At 43.8% G+C, this 23019-nt stretch overlaps 1 protein-coding gene and 1 long non-coding RNA gene across 24 annotated transcripts in view; one reads left to right on the top strand and one right to left on the bottom strand.

Moving 5' to 3' along the window:
• Positions 1–13944, top strand: part of epb41l2 (erythrocyte membrane protein band 4.1 like 2) — a 93113-nt gene extending 79169 nt beyond the window's left edge. For 6 of the 23 annotated variants that reach the window (XM_014205074.2, XM_014205072.2, XM_014205076.2 and 3 more), the window contains 9 exons: positions 867–1025; positions 2429–2620; positions 3173–3235; positions 3555–4202; positions 5291–5419; positions 5498–5596; positions 8641–8721; positions 9524–9639; positions 12824–13944. In XM_014205074.2, the coding sequence (XP_014060549.2) occupies positions 867–1025; positions 2429–2620; positions 3173–3235; positions 3555–4202; positions 5291–5419; positions 5498–5596; positions 8641–8721; positions 9524–9631 (1479 nt within the window). In that variant the 3' untranslated portion in view covers positions 9632–9639; positions 12824–13944. The remainder of the gene's footprint in view (positions 1–866; positions 1026–2428; positions 2621–3172; positions 3236–3554; positions 4203–5290; positions 5420–5497; positions 5597–8640; positions 8722–9523; positions 9640–12823) is intronic. The other 17 variants (XM_045720796.1, XM_045720795.1, XM_014205078.2 and 14 more) reach the window with 10 other exon arrangements.
• Positions 13945–14649: 705 nt separating this feature from the next.
• On the bottom strand, positions 14650–19122 carry LOC106607762 (uncharacterized). Its single transcript, XR_001329278.2, has 2 exons — positions 15562–19122; positions 14650–15066 (listed from the first exon to the last, which is right to left on the bottom strand). It is a non-coding gene; the product is annotated as an uncharacterized lncRNA (long non-coding RNA).
• Between the last annotated feature and the right edge of the window lie 3897 nt (positions 19123–23019).

Below are 23019 nucleotides of genomic sequence, written 5' to 3'. Positions count from 1 at the left end.
ACCATGGCAACAGCATGTGCCTTATGCCATGTATAATTTCTCACCTGTCGAAATGTGACGAGGAGACGCATTTAAAGCTAAACCCTTGTTCGACAGTGTCAAAGGGAGAATTGGTCCCTCTGATTGGGTTCCATTGGCAGTTCCATGTTTTTGTCGTTCACGTTGTAGGCTACTACTGAACTAAAGGGTTAAACTCTTGCCAAAGCCTCACCTCACTGATGCCTCTCTCTCATCACAACCTTTGATCAGTGTGGATGTTTTCTACATCCTCCAATTCTCTAAAAGGGGCTCATATGAGTGGAAGTCGTAGTGCTTTTAATTGGAGAAAGTTATCCGTTAGTGAGGTCACGATTGGGACAGCGTGTGGGCATTATTTCTTAGTCTCACTAAATACAGTGAAGAAACGGTGCCACTACCAGCCTGTACATTCTGTGGAGTGATAGCGCCTCCTGGTGGCTGATAAGGAAATGCCCTCATTACTTGGAGCTAGGTCTCCTTGGCCAAACTAGGCTCATAATTGTAATATTTGTATTAATATTTACGGATCCCATACATGTTTGTAATAAAGCCATATGAAAGTTCACATGTTCAAAAATGATGTATTTTATTTATTTATTTGCGCAAACTGTGAGGTAGGAAACAGCGACAAACGCCTATAATTCTGAATGCGGTCACAAATGGTACACCCATACACACACTAAAACTAGCCGTACACGGGCAGTCAGTGAGGCTTGGCGTCCATCCTGTTACTGTCATGGTTTCCAGACTAATGTAGCTGTTGTCCGTTGTTGTTGTCCCCCCCCCCATGTTGTCCCCTCTCCTCAACCCCACCATGGCTATGTGTGGCGTCCTCCTGGCACCACTAGGACCTGGATAAGACTCAGGAGGATGTTTTGAAACATCAGGCTAGCATTAGCGAGTTAAAGCGCAGTTTTATGGAGGCCACCCCTGAGCCGCGTCCCAGTCAGTGGGAAAAGCGCCTCACAGCCAGCCCGGCTACCAGCCTGCGTCTGCAGGCCCAAGGGGTACGTGTCCAGCCGTGTCCTACCGTCAGTCCTCCTGTCCCGCCAGCCTGCCTGCATGTCCTCTACTCTCCTCCCTGTCTCCAACTCTCTCTGAACTGTCTCTAGCCTGCCGGGAGGCCCTGGCTCCACCCTCCTTCCCCTGGTTCTGGCTCTCTTGATGTTGTATTATGATGTGACAGTTGGGATGTAGAAGCAACACCATTACTCCTCCGCCCTCCCTCCCTCCCTTCCACTAACTCAGCAATCCCCCCCGCTGCTATCCCGAACAGATGGGTAGACCACTCTCTAAGAACACCACCTGTCAGTCCTCTACACGTCACAAGACTACACTGCTCTCTCTCTCTTGCTCTCGGTCTCTCTCCCTCTCTCCCTCACCTCCCTCTGACTGATAAATGGATTTAATGATATTACCCATAATCCCAACTGTCACACGCGGGCCTCTGTGGGCTCCTCTATCTCCCTGTAAATGCCATTCTTCTTTTGTCAGCCTATGGCTGAGCCAGCTCCTCTTCTCCCTCAGCCAATGGCTGGCTGAGTTTATCTCGTTACTGTTGCTGTTGTGAACGGTCAGCCTCCGATCGGATTAGTTCTCTGGCTGACTGTCCACATCTTAAGCACTCTGATCTCTTGTATTTCTGTCCTGAGCCGTAGATGCACGTTATGTCAGACTGCACCACCCAATGTTCTTCAGCTCTTGTGTTTTTCTGCGCTCCTCAAGTTTTGCCCTGCCTATTATGTTTGATGATGCACAGAGTAAGCGGTTTTATTTGCCCACTGTTATTGTGACTTTCCCAGGGCTGTCCAAAGTGTGCTTTTCTTTCTTTGAGCTGCAAATTTCACTGCTGAATTTCACAACTCTGTGCTTACTGTCTTTCACGTGCACTTGTGCGTCGGTGTAACTGCTCCTCCTCCTTTCAGCTGGACGAGCCTGACTTTTGAGTTCCTACTTCAAGTGGCTCCTCTTGTGATTTTCCCACCCTGTGTTTCAGACCTGTGTTTGGCTGTGTTGAGTGGTGTACTGCATGCCTGCCTCTCACTGGTCACTCTAGTCACTCTCTCTACACCCGACAAGCAGGTGATAGTGTTCACACACAGGCTTGGGTCTGGTCCTGGACCTCTGATAAACAAAGTGTGTGTGTTGTCTGTGTTACCGACAAGTGCTGCCTCATTCCTAGAACGCACACCTCCACCATCCCCGTCTCCAAACTGCACTCAATCACTCTGCTCCATCACTCAGCCACTGTATAGTTTTAAGGGCACTTCTATATCTTCTGTTGCGTTGCACTGTGTGTGTGTGTAGACTAGCTTGTGAAAGTGACGACTTTTCTTCTCTTCTCTCCAGTAATGTCTGTCCTTCCTCTTAACTCTGACATCTTTGCTTTGTCGTTCTCTAACCTGTGTAGAGCTTGGAAGAGGAAATGACCTCCATTTTATTCAGTAAATTTGCCTGCGAGTCTGGTCTGGTTGATCCCGGCTGCACTACCACTAGGCGAGCAGCAGAGGGTGCTGTAGTCACTGCATCTGTCCCTCTGGCCTCAGCTCTACTCACTACCGAGGTGCTCAGTACAGATGAATCAAAACCAAGAAAACATCAGGTCGCTACCCATGCGACAACTAATGTATTGTCCCATGGTGCATCTCTCTAACTCTTGCCACACCAAGTTCATGACCAGTCCAGACTACCACACACAATCAAAGTAGTATCACCTATTATGGTGACTAGTTGTGTTGGCTTGGCAGTGCACAATATAATGCAAATAGAGTATTTGCAGATGACTTACTCATTTTACACACACGCTGTAAGAGATATAGAGCAAACAAGGCTGGCCATAAACTTTGGCATGAATATTTTCTTGTCATTTCATACGCTTCTGTCAATTGCCATTTCTTTCTTTGAATGCTTGTGTTCTGTCTCATTTGAGCGGAGAGTGTTACTAAATGTGTTTATATGCTATAGAACTGTTAAAGGTTCCCTTCCTACAGATGGGTAGTGAGGTGGTTATGTTTTGTGCATGTCAGAGAGAGAGACAGTCTCTTTCTCCTAACCCGGAGAACCTGTACAGTGCTATGGTAACCGTAGTGATTCCTGATGTCATGCTGATGTGTGCGAGTGACCGCTGCCTGTTGGTTGCCTTTACGTTCCACAGAGATGCCCCCCATCCAGAACCCAGGAGCCTCTCCCTGACCTCACGGTGGACACGGTCGCCAAGGTGGTGTCCCCCCCATCTAACACCGCCCCTCCTCCATCTCCCCCCACACATATACTTAACTTCCAGCTCATCTCTCCTTTTTCATTTCAGCCATCTCTTCTTCCAGCCATCCATCTCTCTATTTCTCTCTCCTTTTTCTGGTTGCTGTTATGCTGCTCGTTCTCCATCTGTTGCCATTTCCATCCGTCCTTATATTCATTGCGTTGCCTTTTTTTTTTCAGTTGGTGGTGTCGTTGTTCTTTGTTGGGTTGTGTGGTCATCTTTTACGTCTTTGTTGTTCTCTCTCCATCCCGTTTGTTGTTTTTGTTCTCTGGTGTAGAGCGCAGATGATAAACAGAAATCCGGCGAGGCGGCATGGCAGGCAGCAGAGGTTGAGATAGAAGAGACGGTAGTCGTCGAGGAGATCAGGGTGGCCCCCAAAGGCTCCGTCACCGTCACCACCCCTGAGGTGATCACCCCCGTCGCCGTGGAGACTGAGGTCGAGAAGCCCAAGGAGGAAGTTAAGGAGGAGCAGAAGAGGCCTGTGAGCGTGTCCTCGGACAGTGAGGAGGAGGAGGAGGAGGAGGAGGCGGGGGAGTACCATCCGCAAGTCACCGTCAGCGCCTCAGTGGACCAGATCAAAGAAGAGCCCGAGGAAGAAGAAGAGGAGGAACAGCAAGTCAATGAAGAGCCAGTTGCAGAACCACTCCCAAAGCCAGTGGTCGAGGTAAAGGCCCAGCCTGTCCCTGCAGTAGTGGAAGAAACCTCGGCGACAGAACCACAACTAGCCCCTGTGGCGGAGGAGAGCCCCGAGGACATCCTGGTTACCCCTGACGAGGCCCCTAACGGGCACGCCGAGTCCCCTGAGGGCCATCCCGGCCCCGTTCCCCTGGAAGAGGAGGAGGAGGAGGAGGAGGAGCCCAGAGTCAACGGGGACGCGTCTCACTCCGAGACAGAGCGCCTCCCCCAGGTTATGTGTTGCTCTGAGGTAAATGAATGGCTGCCGTCTCCCAGACCTGCGTAGTGCAGAGCACGGCCCGTCGCCTAGCCTACTGCTGCATACTACGCACTTCTGACCACCACCACCACCCACCTACCTACTACATACCTAGCTACCTACCTACCTTCATATTGTACCTGCCTGCTGCTTCTCTACGCTGTCTGTCCGTGCTTCTGTCGCTCAGCACCTGAGCGCCACAGCAACGGAAGGCTGAAGGCCTTTCACCTGCACAGCGGTCGCTTGGGCTAATTTTCGCTAAAGGAAGTTAAATGATAAGTGATAATCGTAAGAAGTAATGGCTAACATCTCCCAAGCAGCACCTTCCGTTGTGCATCTGTGCCAAAGCTCTGCCCTACTCTACTGTGGATCTGTCCCCCAGACTACTTCACTGTAATCATCGCCACCTCTCAGTCCACCACGTTTCTGTTGGTGTTTTGTTTTTACTTTACATTATACATACTGTGAGCACGTATACATACATATACACTATACATGTGTGTGTCGGCCCTGGTCCCTGTGTTTGTGAACGCACTGGCAGAGATGGCGCTGAGAATTGTGTGTGTTACAGCATGTGAAGTGTATCCCCTTCCCTGTATTGGGTCTTTATTTGGTTAAGTTCTTGGTTGAGATGAGTCACTGGCATTAATTGGGTTTTGTCTCTGCCGTGACGGTCTTCAAGGACTCGTCCTCCCAACCACTTACTTAAATGTCACGCCGTTCATTTGTGGGAAAGTCAATGCATGTCTGTATCGTGTTGTGCTGTTGGTCGCCTGTGGCAAAGATCAAAGCAAAAATGCATTGTACCGTTACATCGGAGTTCCAAAAACCTCTATGATTTGCTTCGTTTGCTTCATTTTGCATTTTCAGTTGGTAACTTCGCTTGCATGCGCTTGGTTGCATGGTTACGCCAAAGACATTGTCGTTTATAGTTCTGTGCATTTTTGTAACGTTCATTTGCAGCCCGTGCATGAGTTCTGTTCCTACTTCTTTAGAGGTTGTGCTGTGTTTGCCTTTGCCCTTGGTATATGTGAAGTGTGTGTCTCTGTCGTGACTCTCTCTCCCCCTACCCCCCCCAGCCACCCGTGGTGAAGACCGAGATGGTGACCATCTCAGACACGTTTGCGGCCCAGAAGACCGAGATTGCCACTAAGGAGGTTCCCATCGTGCACACCGAGACAAAGACCATCACGTACGAGGCTGCACAGGTAGGCCCGCTACCACTAAACGGCTAGTGTTCAGACGGGTGATATGACGCTCTAACTGGCTCCGTGTGTGTTCTCCAGCTGGACGGCAGCGGAGACGGCGAACCAGGCGTTCTCATGACGGCCCAAACCATTACCTCGGAGTCACTGTGCACCACCACCACCACACACATCACCAAGGTAACTACACGTCACCACAGTGACCCCACGCGTCACCGTGGTAACCGCGCAGCCGCACGCTTCGCCGTGGCAGCCGCACGCTTCGCCGTGGCAACCGCACACTTTGTCATGGTAACCTCAAAGCCACATCCATCACCAAGGTAACAGCCCAGCTCTCCCTGGTCTATTGTGTAAACGCCATGGTATGTAGACTGTGGACTCTGTGGCAGGGAGGATTGGATTCCCATCTGGCAGCATTATTCTGTGTAATCTGTGTGCAAATGTAGAGCAGCCTGCTCTGTAGTCTGTGTTGATGCTTGGGGCTGTGACTGGCACCTACCCAGCCTAGGCAGAATTCCTCTGTTGTGACTTGGTGCAGACTCATAGATGCCAAACCCCAGGCCAAGTTTGTGTGCCGCACCTGGCTTCAACAGACCCCAAACATCAGTGGACAGTGTTGCTAGCTGACTGCTGAAGAATTCTGATTTTCCTCTACTCCGATGTGCCCTTATGCAAGCGTTAAGTGCCTTACATAAGGGCATATCGACAAATGTTTACCTAGTCAGCTCGGGGTTTCGAACCAGCAACCTTTCAGTTACTTGCCCAACGCCCTTAATCGCTAGGCTACCTTGCTGCCTATTCAAGTCTTACCTTAACATTATAATTATTTCACAATACTGATGACGGTTCAGCTCTTAGAGAGATATATACTGCTCAAAAAATTAAAGGGAACACTAAAATAACACATCCTAGATCTTTACATAGTTGAATGTGCTGACAACAAAATCACACAAAAATAATCAATGGAAATCCAATTTATCAACCCATGGAGGTCTGGATTTGGAGTCACACTCAAAATTAAAGTGGAAAACCACACTACAGGCTGATCCAACTTTGATGTAATGTCTTTAAAACAAGTCAAAATGAGGCTCAGTAGTGTGTGTGGCCTCCACGTGCCTGTATGACCTCCCTACAACGTCTGGGCATGCTCCTGATGAGGTGGCGGATGGTCTCCTGAGGGATCTCCTCCCAGACCTGGACTAAAGCATCTGCCAACTCCTGGACAGTCTGTGGTGCAACGTGGCGTTGGTGGATGGAGCGAGACATGATGTCCCAGATGTGCTCAATTGGATTCAGGTCTGGGGAACGGGCGGGCCAGTCCATAGCATCAATGCCTTCCTCTTGCAGGAACTGCTGACACACTCCAGCCACATGAGGTCTAGCATTGTCTTGCATTAGGAGGAACCCAGGGCCAACCGCACCAGCATATGGTCTCACAAGGGGTCTGAGGATCTCATCTCGGTACCTAATGGCAGTCAGGCTACCTCTGGTGAGCACATGGAGGGCTGTGCGGCCCCCCCAAAGAAATGCCACCCCACACCATGACTGACCCACCGCCAAACCGGTCATGCTGGAGGATGTTGCAGGCAGCAGAACGTTCTCCACGGCGTCTCCAGACTCTGTCACGTCTGTCACGTGCTCAATGTGAACCTGCTTTCGTCTGTGAAGAGCACAGGGCGCAGGGGCGAATTTGCCAATCTTGGTGTTCTCTGGCAAATGCCAAACGTCCTGCACGGTGTTGGGCTGGAGTCTGTTTCTGACCGTTCGAGCAGACAGATGCACATTTGTGGCCTGCTGGAGGTCATTTTGCAGGGCTCTGGCAGTGCTCCTCCTGCTCCTCCTTGCACAAAGGCGGAGGTAGCGGTCCTGCTGCTGGGTTGTTGCCCTCCTACGGCCTCCTCCACGTCTCCTGATGTACTGGCCTGTCTCCTGGTAGCGCCTCCATGCTCTGGACACTACGCTGACAGACACAGCAAACCTTCTTGCCACAGCTCGCATTGATGTGCCATCCTGAATGAGCTGCACTACCTGAGCCACTTGTGTGGGTTGTAGACTCCGTCTCATGCTACCACTAGAGTGAAAGCACCGCCAGCATTCAAAAGTGACCAAAACATCAGCCAGGAAGCATAGGAACTGAGAAGTGGTCTGTCGTCACCACCTGCAGAACCACTCCTTTATTGGGGGTGTCTTGCTAATTGCCTATAATTTCCACCTGTTGTCTATTCCATTTGCACAACAGCATGTGAAATTTATTGTCAATCAGTGTTGCTTCCAAAGTGGACAGTTTGATTTCACAGAAGTGTGATTGACTTGGAGTTACATTGTGTTGTTTAAGTGTTTCCTTTATTTTTTTGAGCAGTGTATATTGAGGCAGCTTATTCTAATGCTTAGGCTATCCTCTGCACTAAATCGAATATTGGCCATATAATTGTGCATGTTAGGCCTACACATCATGAAATTGAGAAAAATTACAGAAAGTAGCCTACAATTAGCTAAATAGAACTCAATTGATTGAACATTAAATGTTTTTCAATATTATTGAAATACAGTACCAGTCAAAAGTTTGGACACCTACTCATTCAAGGGTATTCTTGTTTTTTAGTTTTTTCTACATTGTAGAATATTAGTGAAGACATAACTATGAAATAACACATATGTAATCATGTAATAACCAAAAAAGGGTTAAACAAATCCAAATATATTTTAGATTCTTCAAAGTAGCCACCCTTTGCCTTGATATAGGCCTTATGTAGCCTATACTGTATATATATTTTAATGCAGTCATCTCCGTTTTAATTTGAAGCATTTTTACCCTTTGCTTGTTTGTAACAATTGCAAAGACTTTGGCAACTTTGTATTTGTAGTTAACTTCGTTCTGAAGTTATCAGCGGTCACACACACACACACACACAGAGAGAGAGAGAGAGAGAGAGAATGTTTAGAAGAGATCTATGTATAAAGTGGCGCAGAAGGGCAAAAAAAGCATTTAACAAGGCACTTAGCTGTTCTGGTTTGACGCAGTCGGTAAATAACAAGCATTTTCAAGTGCAACTTTAGTAACGATAGTTTTGGGGAACAGTTCTGAGATTTAACGATGCTCCTACAATGGTTCTAACGATGAACTGAGCTTTAAGATGCTTTTGGGAAACCGGGGCCTGAAGGATTTGTTGTTTTACTCGTACAGTATGTCTGTGCACTTATCCTGAACATCTGGCTGTTTGCAGACATTAAAAGGCGGTCTCTCAGAAACCAGGATCGAGAAGCGCATTGTCATCACCGGAGACTCGGACATCGACCACGATCAGGTGAGCGTCAGTCAGTCACACCAATCAGACAGGTCCTCTGGTGGGACCAATTACACAGTACACCACAACAGCTTGTATTACTGAATGGAGGATGTCGGCTTATTACACATCTGTCAAAAATGTTTCCAACATTTTATACTTATGGAAATATGATTTGAGAATGTACCATACTACAGACTGAGGTCAAACGCTCATAATATGTTCAGTTAAGTGGTGTATCTAAGAGAATATATTATTGGCCATTTTAGCAAAAATGAGAATTCAATGTGGTGGCCCAGTATCTCTGGTGTCTGCTCCTTTAGACTAGAAATGGCAATAAGAAGAGGACTTAAGTGTTTTCAATCAATGTCTCAGCTGAAAGAGATGCATCGATCCCTGTGAAAAGACCTCGCTCTCTGATTTAAAGTGGCAAGAGTCTTTTACCTCCGTATGAGAGCTCATCTGGTCATTAAACCAAAGAGTACAGCAGACCGATACACTCCACACAAAGCGGTCCCTAAAGAACTCACAACAACATATGTTTCCACAGTAGAAGTTCTTCCCAAACCCCAAAGGCACAAGCATGGGCAGATATCCAAGCCATGCTTTCCATTCCTCCCCCCACCCTCCCATCCTTTGTCTTCATTTTATGTTTTGCTGTTTTTTTGTTGTTGTCGCTGCCTCATTTCTCATCTGTATCCATAGCGCCTCCATTTTGTTTGTTTGTTTTCTGATCCTTTGTTCTCCTTTATTTCCGTTAATGCCATCGTCTCCCTTTCCTTTTGGGTGTGTTGTTGCCGTGGCATGTTACCACCCCGGGTAGGCCTTGGCCCAGGCTATAAAGGAAGCCAAAGAGCAGCACCCTGACATGTCAGTGACTCGGGTGGTGGTCCACAAAGAGACAGAGCTGGCAGAGGAGGGCGAGGACTGAGGCGCCAGGTAAGGAACAGAAGCCACCAGGAGGCCCAGGGGTGTGGTGATTAGGGGGTTTATAGGGTTAAGTGGTAAAGGTTAGTCCCTCTCTGCTAGGATTCTACAGTGGCCCTTCTAGCCCAAACCGAACAGCACATCACAGGCATCAGCCGGAAATAAGTCCCCCACAGGGTGGAACTGACTGTCTCCTTGTCTTTTTCTTTGAGTTCTCCATCTTTTCTCTTAACTCCCCGTTTGCTCTGTCTGCACTTATGACTGAGCTACTTTTGGATGAATTATAAAGTTCATACAAAATGTCAGCAAACCAAACATCTGCAGATGTGTCACTTTTTCTGGTCAAAATGTTTTGTTTCACTGGCTTTACTAACCTCGTGACGTTACTATCTGTATTCTAACATGCACAGTACTGGCAGACTGTGGAAGCACACTCTCCACCAGACAGATGACCCCTCATACACATAGGAAGAGCAGATTAATGACAATGGTAATTCATTGGTGTAATGGAGGAGAAGAGAAAACAAATATTCCCTGTAGGTTGCTAGCGTGAAAGCCCTTCACAATAGCTCTTTCAACAGTCACTCGACCTTGTCAACCCTTGGAGTTGGAACCATTCCAATCCATTGAAGTCTCATGAAGCTTGGATCAAGCCCAGAGAATTGTCTTGAATACACCTCAGTCATAAATCAGTATCTATGGGCCCATCAAATAGGAGCCAGAAATGGATTCGCACAATAGGATCAAATGTACCCACAGCAAGGCAGAGGCTCATAGACAATTGTTAAATATAGTCGATTCAGGGGTGCTTGGTGGATAATATTCCTTGATTACTTTGGTTTTACTCTGTCCAACCAACTCATTGCTCTGCCTACACCCTGCCCATTTAGCGGTATGTCCATTGGTGGTTTGCTCAGACCGTCATGGCAGTCGTCCGATGCACAGGAACTTGTTTACATTACAGTTAAGCTATTGCTTAAAATCCATCTCCATGCAGAGCCTGCTCTGCACTTCAGAAATACAATGTGCTAAATGTATTTCCACCACTTCAGAGGAGGACCCGATAGACCTCCGGCCTGAGCCAACCCTTCCCGCTTGTTAGTTCTGTCATCCTCTCCAGTTATGAATTTGGGGGGAAATAAGCATGACTGCAGCGGCTGCTGAGAATAGAATGGCGCTTTGATTGGTGTAGCAGCGTATTTACCCTTCAGTGAGAATTTTGTGGTCGTTCTTGTCAGATCATCAAGTGCTTTTGTCTTGTCTACCTACAGAGCCTTCAGAAAGTATTCACACCCCTTGACTTTGTGTTACAAATTGGGATGAAAATAGATTTTTTTTGGAAAGTATTTACACAAAATACTCTGTCAAAGTGGACAAAAAAAACGTGATTGAACCAAAGTATTCAACCCCTGAGTCAATACATTTTAGAATTACCTTTGGCAGCGATTACAGCTGAGTTTTTCTGAGTAAGTCTCTAAGAGCTTTGCACACTTGAATTGTGCAACATTTGCCCATTATTATTTTCAAAATTCTTCAAGCTATGTCAAATCGGTTGTTGATCATTGCTAGAAAACCATTTCCAGGTCTTGCCATAAATTTTCAAGCAGATTTAAGTGAAAACTGTAACTCAGCCACTCAGGAACATACACTGTCTTCTTGGTATAAGCAACTCCAGTGTAGATTTGGCCATATGTTTTAGGTTATTGTCCTGCTGAAAGGTGAATTCATCTCCCAGTGTCTGGTGGAAAGCAGACTGAACCAGGTTTTCCTGTATGATTTTGCCTGTGCTTAGCTCCATTCCATATGGGCTTTTTTTGCCTGGAAAAACTCCTCAGTTCTTAACGATCACAAGCATACCGATAACATGATGCAGCCACCACTATGCTTGAAAATATGGAGTGGTACTCAGTAATGTGTTATTGGATTTGCCCTAAACATAACACTTTGTATTCAGGACAAAAAGTTAATTGCTTTGCCATATGTTTTGCAGTATTACTTTAGTGCCTTGTTGCAAACAGGATGCATGTTTTGGAATATTTGTATTCTGTACAGGCTTCCTTCTTTTCACTCTGTCAATTAGGTTATTATTGTGAAGTAACTACAATGTTGTTGATCCATCCTCAGTTTCTCCTATCACAGCCATTAAACTCTGTAACTGTTTTAAAGTCACCATTGGCCTCATGGTGAAATCCCTGAGTGGTTTCCTTCCTCTCCGACAACTGAGTTAGGAAGGTCGCCTGTATCTTTATAGTGACTGGGTGTATTGATACACCATCCAAAGTGTAATTAATAACGTCACCATGCTCAAAGGGATATTCCACGTCTGCTTTTTGTATTTTTTTTGTCCTCTACCAAATGGTGCCCGTCTTTGTGAGGCATTGGAAAACCTCCCTGGTTTTTATGGTTGAATCTGTGTTTTAAATTCACTGCTCGACTGATGGTCTTTACAGATAATTGTATGTGTGGGGTACAGAGATGAGGTAGTCATTCACAAATCATGTTAAACACTTATTGCACACAGGGGGAGTCCATCCAACTTGTGTGACATGCTAAGAAAATCTTTATTCTTGAACCTATTTAAGCTTGCCATAACAAAGGGGTTGAATACGTATTGACTCAAGACATTTCAGAAAAAAACGTAATTCCATTTTGACATTGTGTGTAGGCTGGTGACAAAAAAAAGTACATTGAATCAATTTTAAATCCAGGCTGTAACACAACAAAATGAGGAAAAAGTGGAGGGGTGTGAATACTTTCTGAAGGAACTGTACCTGGCAGGACGTGAGAGATGCCTCGCTCATCAAAAGACTTTGAAACAGACGCTGGAGTACTACCTGGTTTTGGTTTTGCATTAGGGACATGGTGTCTTTTAATCCCATTCAGCTAGTATGTAATGAGAATCCAATTTCTCCTGTATTAGCTCTTTAGCTCAAGGCGATTCAGCCACTTTCGCCGAAGCAGATTAAATCTTCCTAATTAAATTAGAAGGGCAAAAAATAGCAGATATGATCAACTGTATAATACACTGTTAATCAGTGCAAGGCAGTTGCATTACCATACCAAGTTATTTTAGGTGATTTTGATTAAATCTCCAGACACGTTGGACCTTATCTGTTAAATTACTCCAGTTGGTGGTACTCAACACTCCTTCATGTTGAATAGAATATTCAGTCCTTCAATTCTTTCTCTTTCGCAGAGCTGAGAGCCTGTGAAGTTCATACTTGGATGTTTGAGAAGCTCCTGTCATCTCCCAAACCGAGAGTCAACCTGGTGGGAAGACTGTCGGACAACCCCGAGGCTGAACTCCTGTGTTTCATTGCACATGTTCCTTTTTTATCACTCAGAAGAAAACCACTTAGCTAACATTTGTAGCGTGTTTAAATTGTTTTGTGCTTTTGCAAAAATAAGAAAAAATTCTGCCATTATTAGAACCAGACAGGATTTATCAAGTTGTCATTTTTATTGTTGAGTAGTATTCACATTCCTAGTATGTACAGACGGGTAATGTTATGAGAAAGTCATTTCAATATCTATCTTCCTGTATTCATGCAGTTGCAGGTGGACAGGTATTAAGACTAAGTGGGTATATTAGCTTTGGGCCTGGTCTTGTTCCATGTTGTCTTAGAGTAAAATGTTTATCCGTTTTTGGGAAAAAGGAAGAACAGCAAATTTGTATTTAATTGGGTGAGTTTCCAGGGGACTAGCAAAGGACGAAGCACTGTGTCATTTTGTACATTGCACTACAGTGCCAACACATGTTCTTCTCTATGCATTCATAACAAAAACATTCCATTAAAGGGCAGGTGCTTTTCCTCTATCTCCCTCAGAAAAACCACAACAAAATTTAAATTAAAAAAATCATGAAACACTTAGGCAGCTTGGAAACTTGCTTTTCCATAACTTTCTGGCATCATTAATCAGAAATATATTTGTAGAAACATATATTTTTTGCTATCTTTTAAACTTTTTTTGTCCATCAGTAAACTGATTTAGATGTTGAGGTGTTTTTTTTTTTTGCCCCTTCTTAAATATTTTTAATATATTTCAGAGGTTTTTTGACAACTAAAAGAAATACACAAAATTGCCACTATTTTTATCTTTTACCTGTAGATAAAGAAGATGGCTGCCCTTAGCTCTCTCTGCAATCTGACCAACCTCACTAAACCCAATGACGGTGTCAATTTGCTATTTGGGCCCAGTGTATAGCAAATAATCTTTAGATTTTTAGCAGCTTTAAAATGTTGTCTCCCCCTTCTCCCCCACAGCCACCCCACCCTCTGTGTAACACTGTTGAAATAAAATGTTGTTATTCTCTGATTGGATGAGTTTGGTTCCTTTTTACCAGTGTTAGGGAGTAGTGAACTACATGTAGTTCAGCTAGTAATTTAACTATATTTTGCAGTAGCTTGGTGGTAGTTGAACTAAATTAAAATCTAGTTAGTGTTTTCAGTAGTTAATAACTTTTTTTGCAATGTAGCTATCTACTGACACTACACACTAGAAAATATGCACTGTACAAAAAGAAAAGTTGTTTAGACAGTAACTTACTGGCAGCCAAAAAAAAAGGAACAGTTTTACCGTACTGTATTTTTGATTTACCGTAGTAATAAGGCTACTGTAAAGCGCCTCTTACTGTAAAGGCTTATTTGCATATTTTCCAGAGTGCCTTGCCTTTCGAATGAATTGTAGAGTTACCACCCATGACTGTATTTGTTAGTGACAGAGACATGGTTGTTGCATTCAATCTTCAGTCTTTTGGCCTTCACCCAGTGAGATCCTAAGTGAATATGTTATCATAAAAATGACATTCTTTAATGCAATACATGGGAAGTCTATGGGTATCTGCTAGCATCCTAGCAACTTCCTTAAAACTACACGCAGAGACATGGAAATGGTATCCACAAGTTAATCTGACTCTGGGGAAGTAGATAAAGGGCCTCAGTACCAAAACACTGAAGTGTCCCTTTAACAAAAGCTTATTGTGGACTTCTCAATTTCTTAACCTTTTGAAAATAACTTGAATCATTCTTAGAAAGAATTTAATACTGATGGTACAATAAACACTATAATTGCAGCAATAAAAAATGCACTTTGTCTCTGCATTCCAACAGCTTGTTAACCGTCATTTGGAATTCCATATTGGTTGTTGCTTCACTCCATGGCTTAGCTCGTGTTTTATCCATGATCTGGTGGTGGATAGTCCTCAGTACTTGTATTCAGCATCTCCATCCACTGTACACTGTTCTGTTTGCAAATGAGTTCTCAGAGGGCTGTACTGTATCCAGCAGGGCAATATCCAGCGTGGGGCCATCCACAGTTCCCCTTCTTAGGTGTACATTCTCCCCCCAGCCCGTCCTCTCTGCCTGGGTGATGTGGTTCTGTTGCGTTGCCTGGAGGCCATGTCCCTGGGGTAAGGTGCTGCAGACAACTCTGCCTCTACTGAGATAAAGAAAGAATATAGACAGTCTGTCTCTTTGTGTGAGTGTGTGGTCACATCTTCTCTGTCTACAGCCAGCAGGGTTTGAAAGCTGTGAGGTCTGAGTCCAGCTGAGCGGCAGAGCTCCATCAGTAATACTATCAATAATGAAGAAGTTGAGAAAATAATGACCAGTGACTAAGCCTTTAGGTCAGCTCCACACTAAGAAGCTTTCCAATGACTGTTACGGTTCTCTCAGACAGGGTGAACTGTTCTCAATTTTTTTTTTTTTTTTTAAGTAGTGATTTTTCTATGCTAATGCAGCTGTAATATGCATGTCAAATCATACCAGGTTTACATGGGCTAGTTGTCCAATAGCAATATGCTACAAGTAGTATGTTACAAACAAGTAAGAAGTTATAGATATTGACAATCTTTGTCTCATCTAATTGTATATTGTCAAAAATCATTAATTTGTTTGCTGTTATGACAGACGAAGCAGAGTGCAGTTAAATTACCTTCCTTCAGCTTCCAATTCAGGTAAACCATGATCTGTATCAACAGCAGAGTGACAGGCAGGAAGACCCCAACCCACAGCAGCCATCCGGGGACCTCCCTGAGAACCTCTCTTAGAAACAACACCAAGCTGGACATACTGATGGTGGTAACTTGTGAGACTGAGGCCTTTGGCTCTGTGACACTCTGCTGTAGTAATACCACTGGTGATTTGGACTTTGTGCGGTTGTTTAAACAACCCTGTGATTACTAAGTGGATTTACTGCTGCCTAGTTAATAGTTTACCCAGCCCGGGCCCTAAGCTAGGGGGCCAATCCAGACGTGAGCCCCTGTTACCCTGTTCCGACATAAACATACAGAGTCTCCGCCACTTTGGATAGTTAGCATTTCTCTGAGATAGTATGGGGTTTGATGGAAACATCTAGTCTGTTGAAGCAGATATTTGAGAGATTTCAATTGGCCAAACAGAGATTTTGAGTGAAGCTGTTTGAAAGGTTATCTGTGTGAATGTCTATTGACTGGTTTGTTTAGTTTAGCATTGTGACATAAAATAGATTTGACTGGGCTATTATGCTGACCTCTGAATGTATGGTTGTGGAAGTCTCTATACTTAATCAGAATACAATCGAAATCTGAATTGATAAAATCATTGCTATCTGTCTTACAAAAATCCCTGAGGTATTTTAGTTTGTTCAATTATAGGATTTATAAGACTTACTTATTATGAACAGGCGACGTTCCTCAACTTTCATTATTGGCACGATAAGCACCGTTTCCTTCGAAACGGGCTTTACTCTCAACTGCGATAGTTCAGCTATCGAATACTGTCAATGTGAGTTGTGTGTTTCTTGAATAAGAATAACCGAAAGTTCCCTGCTATGATTACAGAAGAGATGTACAACACTTAATGAGCAACTCTGAACCCAAAATACTGCCCCCAAGGGATTGCGTTTCATTTTTCAAGGGTTCAAGATTGCAACCAAAAGTTCTGTTTTAGAAAAAAAATTGTTGGCTCCTTCGTCTGACCTAGTAATGTTAATTTGTTTGCCATTCAAGGTAAGGTTATTCAAATGAGCCATTGGGACACTACGATTAAAAAGCAATTTTCTCAATCGTCTCAATGTCAGGCCATTTCTGAGGCTTTCTCCTGTTTTTGTAGTTTCTTAGTGCCTTGTTCATTTGCATACTGTGATATTTGAGAAATCCATAAAATACATCTTTGATCTGCCACAGTTTTGTCTAATCAATCCCTCGGCCCTAGAAACTACCGTCACTGTCTCAGCCATCAAATGGTGAGCGAGCCACTTTGACTCCTAATGACGAATACCAACCATCTGGATCAATGCATTGGAATGTATCCTTCTCCCTTTGATCATGGGCTTATTTTGGCTACCAAGACGCTTTGCCAGGCTTCGTGGTTTAATGGGGATTTCTGTAACAATTGCGGAATATGTTTTCTCCCATCTCTGGCTCATGTCCTGGAGAGGGACTATACTTAATATCACACACTGGTGCTTATTAATGCGTACAGCGGTACAGTAGGCTTTTCAATGGCATTCGGCATTGTATGTGGCTTTTCTATGTGTCCTAGATATTGCTGCATCTTCATAATAGTAAAAGAGAAATCACCATAGAATGTGATTATATCTCCACCTCTAACGTGGCTTTAGACTGCACATAACCCCACAGCCCTTTATAGCTCAGCTCCAAAGAGAGAGAGAGAGGGAGACCGAGAGAGAGCTGTGTGTGAAATCCAACCACATGTGCACGGAGTCACTGTCTGGACGAGTGGAGCCTTCATAATGGAATCCGCCGCGTGTCTCTTACTTTGGGCGACTCAGCCCTACTACTTCACTGGATTTAGTCACGTCTGACATTTTCCACAGCTTGCTCGCGTCCCATTACATAAGCACACTAACTGGGGTTTTGAATGGGTATCGTTGTTCGTGAGGGTTCATAGGCTTAAGTCGTGTGTTTTAGGCTGGGTTTTGAAAGATGGTAAGGGCCAGGGTGTGTTGCTTTTAAATAAATATTCTTCTTGGCCTCCACGGTGCTCTATAGTTCATAAGAATACAGTGCCACAAACTACTCGATTTTTGATTCTGAGTCTACTAACATGTCATTACGATTAATCAGTGATTCAAAACCCAACAAAGTGTCGCGAGCGCTAAAAATAGCTCAACAGTCAGTCTATTAAAAAGATAGACTATTAGTCCTTAATGATGGTGATGAAAAGTTCAAACGCTGCCGCAAAACACAAGCGACTCATCAGAGCACGTAATTACCTAGCCCCAACCCAGAGCAGACGTATTTAATTAGGCTGTCATGTTTAGACTTCCTCAGACTTTAGTAGCTACTAAACCATGATTGATCTTATGTTTGTAGGGAGAGGCCACAGTAAGTAGATGTCTCCCCTACAGTGATCAGGTCTGGGCCTACTCTCGTTGCCTAACCACCACACTTCGCACTTGAGGGTGGGTAGAACGCATCAAAACGTGCATCCTTCTGGATCCAGTCACATGCCTGTCAATTGTATCGACGCTCACTGGACGAGACGTAAGGGTGGGGACTCTAATAGTGGGATTAATCAAGGCTAAATTGGTCATTGGCGTTTTCATTACTTGTTGATGATGACAGTCATGGGCAGCGTACTGTATAGTCGCCGTATTTTCTCTCCTTGATAGATGAGCATATAACATTCATCTGTATGCTAGTCAGACTAGAAGAGCATTTCTGCCGTTTTGTTATGTATCTATTCAGAGGTGCCAATGTTTTAAATGCCACTATGCTTAATTTGAGGCCAGCTGACAATTTTTTTTTAGTCGCCATCACTCAGCATCAACCCAAGGTTATTTTAGTTTTCAAGATCAGTCTGTCATTTCTCACTCACATATATATTCCAGCTATTGATTCTGCTCCTCCGAAAAGATGGATTAGAATGAAAACCCGCCTGAGGTGTGTGAGTTGTTTGACCACTGTATTGTCCATAGTGAATGTAGGACTGCTGTCTACAGCATGTCTGTACTGTAGGGATGAGATGGTCTTAACCTTTCACCTGAACCCGCTCCCTGACCAGCCCACCCACATGGATCTGCTGGAACGTAATTTACTGTACGAACAGATTGCTTTCTGTTTTCTACACATCAATCAATCTCCGTTGATCCCATTCCACACCATAAAGCTTCTTCAATGTTAAATCTTTCATACTACTAATATATACATTATGTACTTGTTCCTTCCTGTACATTACACTAGATTTGATATTTAACGGTTTGCATCTGCCCATCAGCGGTAGGAGAAGAGAGAGCAGCACAATCATGGTTTGCTCTTCAATCACTGCTCCTCCACACCATTTTATGAGCTTGTTTGTTTTCCTGTAGTGCAATGTTAAGTCAACTGGTAATAATTTTTCCAGTATGATCATACTCTGTATAAACTAAACTAGTACAATGTTCTACTATAGGCAGTGTGGAGGACTGCAGAGCTGACAATGTGTTCGTGTTTACTAGAGCGTCTTGGAGACATTGTGATGATGTGCGTCTGTCTGTGAGGAGCTATTGGAGCCCAGGGTTGGCAGGGCTGGGAGTTGAGATTTGGTTCTATTTAGCAGGCTGCAGTTTTGCATTGAGCGGCGTGTTATTGCTGCAATTGTCATTATGGCGTGTTTGAAATGTGTGTTTTCTGAACACGAGGATGAGCTGCCAGCTGCTTCAATAGGGTTCGAATGATGCACATTTTTCCATTCTATCAGCGCGCCAATTAGCCTGGCCCTGAACAGTTTTTTTAGCACGACAAAAGGAGAATAAATATTAAGACTTTAAACACGTGCTCAAATTAATTAATTCTACATATGTTTCTGTTCTGTCCATCAGCCCTGCTGGCTGGCTGTTTCATCTTTTTGGGCTCTCCTGATCTTTCCCAAGTGGAGAACAACCAGACACTTGACGATGACCGACTCTGACAAGGCTTTGAAAATCTAGGATAAATATTGGATTGGCGTTGTGGCTCAACAGGGGCAGGAATTGATTAGAAAAGGAATTTGCCTTAACTCTTTAACAGATGCATGTCATGGTTGTGGGTAGACTGCTCTCTCCCGCCGCAATTTACAAAATAAGAGGTTTGCCAAGAAAAATAATATACTCTTGACAAACCCATACAAGACAATATGAGCCAATCACAACTCCCTATCCGACGATCATAAATGAACATGTTTATTTGTTCATGTATTAGTAGCAGCATACTTCTGTATTACAGTTTGATTGAAAAGAGAGCGAGGGATTCATTGGGGAAAGATCTCGTTAAAGTAGGCGTTCTTCTCTGCGTCAGGTTTGAGTAAAAGTGTTTTGACCTCTGCCCTCTATCATTCCTCACAAAGAGCCTCTGTACCTTGATGATGATGTGTGTGTGCATTTAAAAAAAACTGCTTTTCGTTCTATAGAAGCTGCCAAGTGTATGCAGCAGAATACGTGGATGTAAAATACAGTATGTTAAAGATGTTTTTGGTGTAGGACTTGCGGGATGGTGGGAATGATTCTGATTTCTTCTTTCATTACTTAGATTTTCAGTGAGAAACATCTCGGGCCCTAACACTGGATGCTTGTCAAGCATAATTTATCATTTTAGTATTCTGTTAATGGATTATGCCTCTGGAGGGGGCCCATGCTTTTCCCCACCTCTGTACACTGGTGTATGACTGACACATACAGACACAGTAGGCTATTCCCTCCCACGTGGGTTATGATACATCTCTTCTTCTGTGTGTTTCATTATGATTCATCTTTCTGAATGTCATTTTGGAACAATAATATATTTCACACATCACGCTATGTCAGTGGGGTAAATCTGTTATTTCTAGGAGTTTCGCAATATATTTGTTGAAAACACACTACTCTCGTTTGTGGAAATTCGGATGAGTCAATCTCCCATTTGCTTGGAACAAGAAATGATGCACATCATCAATATTCCTGTAGTGTATTGAGATGCGTGAGGAAACTAATCCCCGTTTGGATATATGCAAAGTGTATCCTGGTATGGGTAGTTTTGTTTCTGTTGGGTAACTATGGAAACAGTGCTGGTGTGTAAATGTGACAGAGGTCTAATCCTGTGGTGTGAATGACACATTTAGAGGAACCGTTTGTAGTGTAGGCTACAGAGGTGAACTGTCCAAGGTGTAGTTGATAGCTTTTAGAATTCCTCTGTTGTTGTGTTTGATTTGATTTGGATCTCTTTTAGTCCCCATTTGGACTAATCTTCCAAGAGTCCTTAAACATTAAAATACAATTTATAATACGAACACATTTTCACATAACACACTATTACAAACATACATAATATACTAACATAATGACCCAATAAATACTCAATCTAAAAAATATTGATTCTTCATCTACTATAGTCCCACAACATTTCTTTATTATATTTAAATCGTTTTAAAATAATGTTTAAATTTATATATTGAAAGGTTTCTGGTTTGCTCAGTTAATTTATTCAATTTCTTTATTGCTCTAAATTGAAATGTTCTTTTGCCTATTTCTCTTTTCTGTCTGGATAACGCATAGATGGTGGACAATCTATTCCTAGTTTTTACGGAATGTCTGTCTCTTACCAACTGAATACCATTGTGAATAGAACTTGGCCATTTTAAATGATGTATATTATGAAATAAAATAAGCATGTTTTTTTCAATTATCTTGTCAAAATTATTTTGTCAAAATTATTTCATGATCCACTAAATCAAATGCTGCACTGAAATCTAAAAATAGTACACCCACAAACTTGCCATTATCCATAGCACTGAGCCACTGGTCAGTCACATCAACCAATGCAGAGGTAGTGGAATGGTTTTTGCGATAAGCATGCTGATTGGCTGTAATCAGATCATTCTTTTCCATGTACTCCCGTATTTGTCTACTCACAATACCCTCCAATATCTTACTGAGTGTAGGGAGTACACTAATTGGTCGACGATTGGCAGGAGTAATGGGTTCTTTGCAGTCTTTCGGAATAGGACACAGTTTCGCATGCTTCCATACATTTGCAAACATCCCCTTTTACAGTGAGCAATTAAATAAGTATCTCAGTGGAACTGCAATCTGGGGAGCAGCACAGCGAAGCAAAAAATTGTCCATAAGATCATAACCTGTAGATTTACCATCAGGTAATGACTTCAATAGGTTTAACACCTCCTCCACTGACACCGTTTGCAGACCAAAAGAGCAGATCTTGTTGCTCATAATATGATCATCAATCCATTGGACAATCGCTTGTTTGGAAGAATATGTTTACATTGTTGCTCAGTAAATTACATTTTCTTTCTAAAAAATCTGCAAAATGATTGGCAATATCAACTGGTTTTGTTATTATTCTCCCGTCAACCTCCACACTAGATGGGCATGATGAGATAGATGTACGAAGTAAGCCCTTAACTGTGTTCCATACTTTTATAGAATCATTTTTACAATCAATAAAAACATTGTTGTAAAATAACTTTTTTTTCTTTCGATTCAATTTAACTGCATACGTAATGTTCTATAATTCTGTTCATCAATTTCTAATTTTGACTTGGCTGCTAAGACTTTTGCCATATTTCTTTGAGAAAAAGCCTCACCCAGTTCATCATCAATCCATGGAGATGGACGAGCACCAACTGTACTCTTTCTTACTGGGGCATTACATTTACATTACATTTAAGTCATTTAGCAGACGCTCTTATCCAGAGCGACTTACAAAATGGTGCATTCACCTTATGATATCCAGTGGAACAACCACTTTACAATAGTGCATCTAAATCTTTTAAGGGGGGGGTTAGAAGGATTACTTTATCCTATCCTAGGTATTCCTTAAAGACGTGGGGTTTCAGGTGTCTCCGGAAGGTGGTGATTGACTCCGCTGTCCTGGCGTCGTGAGGGAGCTTGTTCCACCATTGGGGTGCCAGAGCAGCGAACAGTTTTGACTGGGCTGAGCGGGAACTGTGCTTCCTCAGAGGTAGGGGGGCCAGCAGGCCAGTGGTGGATGAACGCAGTGCCCTTGTTTGGGTGTAGGGCCTGATCAGAGCCTGAAGGTATGGAGGTGCCGTTCCCTTCACAGCTCCGTAGGCAATCACCATGGTCTTGTAGCGGATGCGAGCTCAACTGGAAGCCAGTGGAGAGAGCGGAGGAGCGGGGTGACGTGAGAGAACTTGGGAAGGTTGAACACCAGACGGGCTGCGGCGTTCTGGATGAGTTGTAGGGGTTTAATGGCACAGGCAGGGAGCCCAGCCAACAGCGAGTTGCAGTAATCCAGACGGGAGATGACAAGTGCCTGGATTAGGACCTGCGCCGCTTCCTGTGTGAGGCAGGGTCGTACTCTGCGAATGTTGTAGAGCATGAACCTACAGGATCGGGTCACCGCCTTGATGTTAGTGGAGAACGACAGGGTGTTGTCCAGGATCACGCCAAGGTTCTTAGCACTCTGGGAGGAGG

Source organism: Salmo salar, chromosome ssa06 (genome assembly GCF_905237065.1).
Source record: "Salmo salar chromosome ssa06, Ssal_v3.1, whole genome shotgun sequence".
NCBI classification, from domain to species: domain Eukaryota; kingdom Metazoa; phylum Chordata; class Actinopteri; order Salmoniformes; family Salmonidae; genus Salmo; species Salmo salar.
The sequence above is the reverse complement of the archived record's forward strand: the minus strand, read 5'-3'. Positions and strand labels throughout refer to the sequence as shown.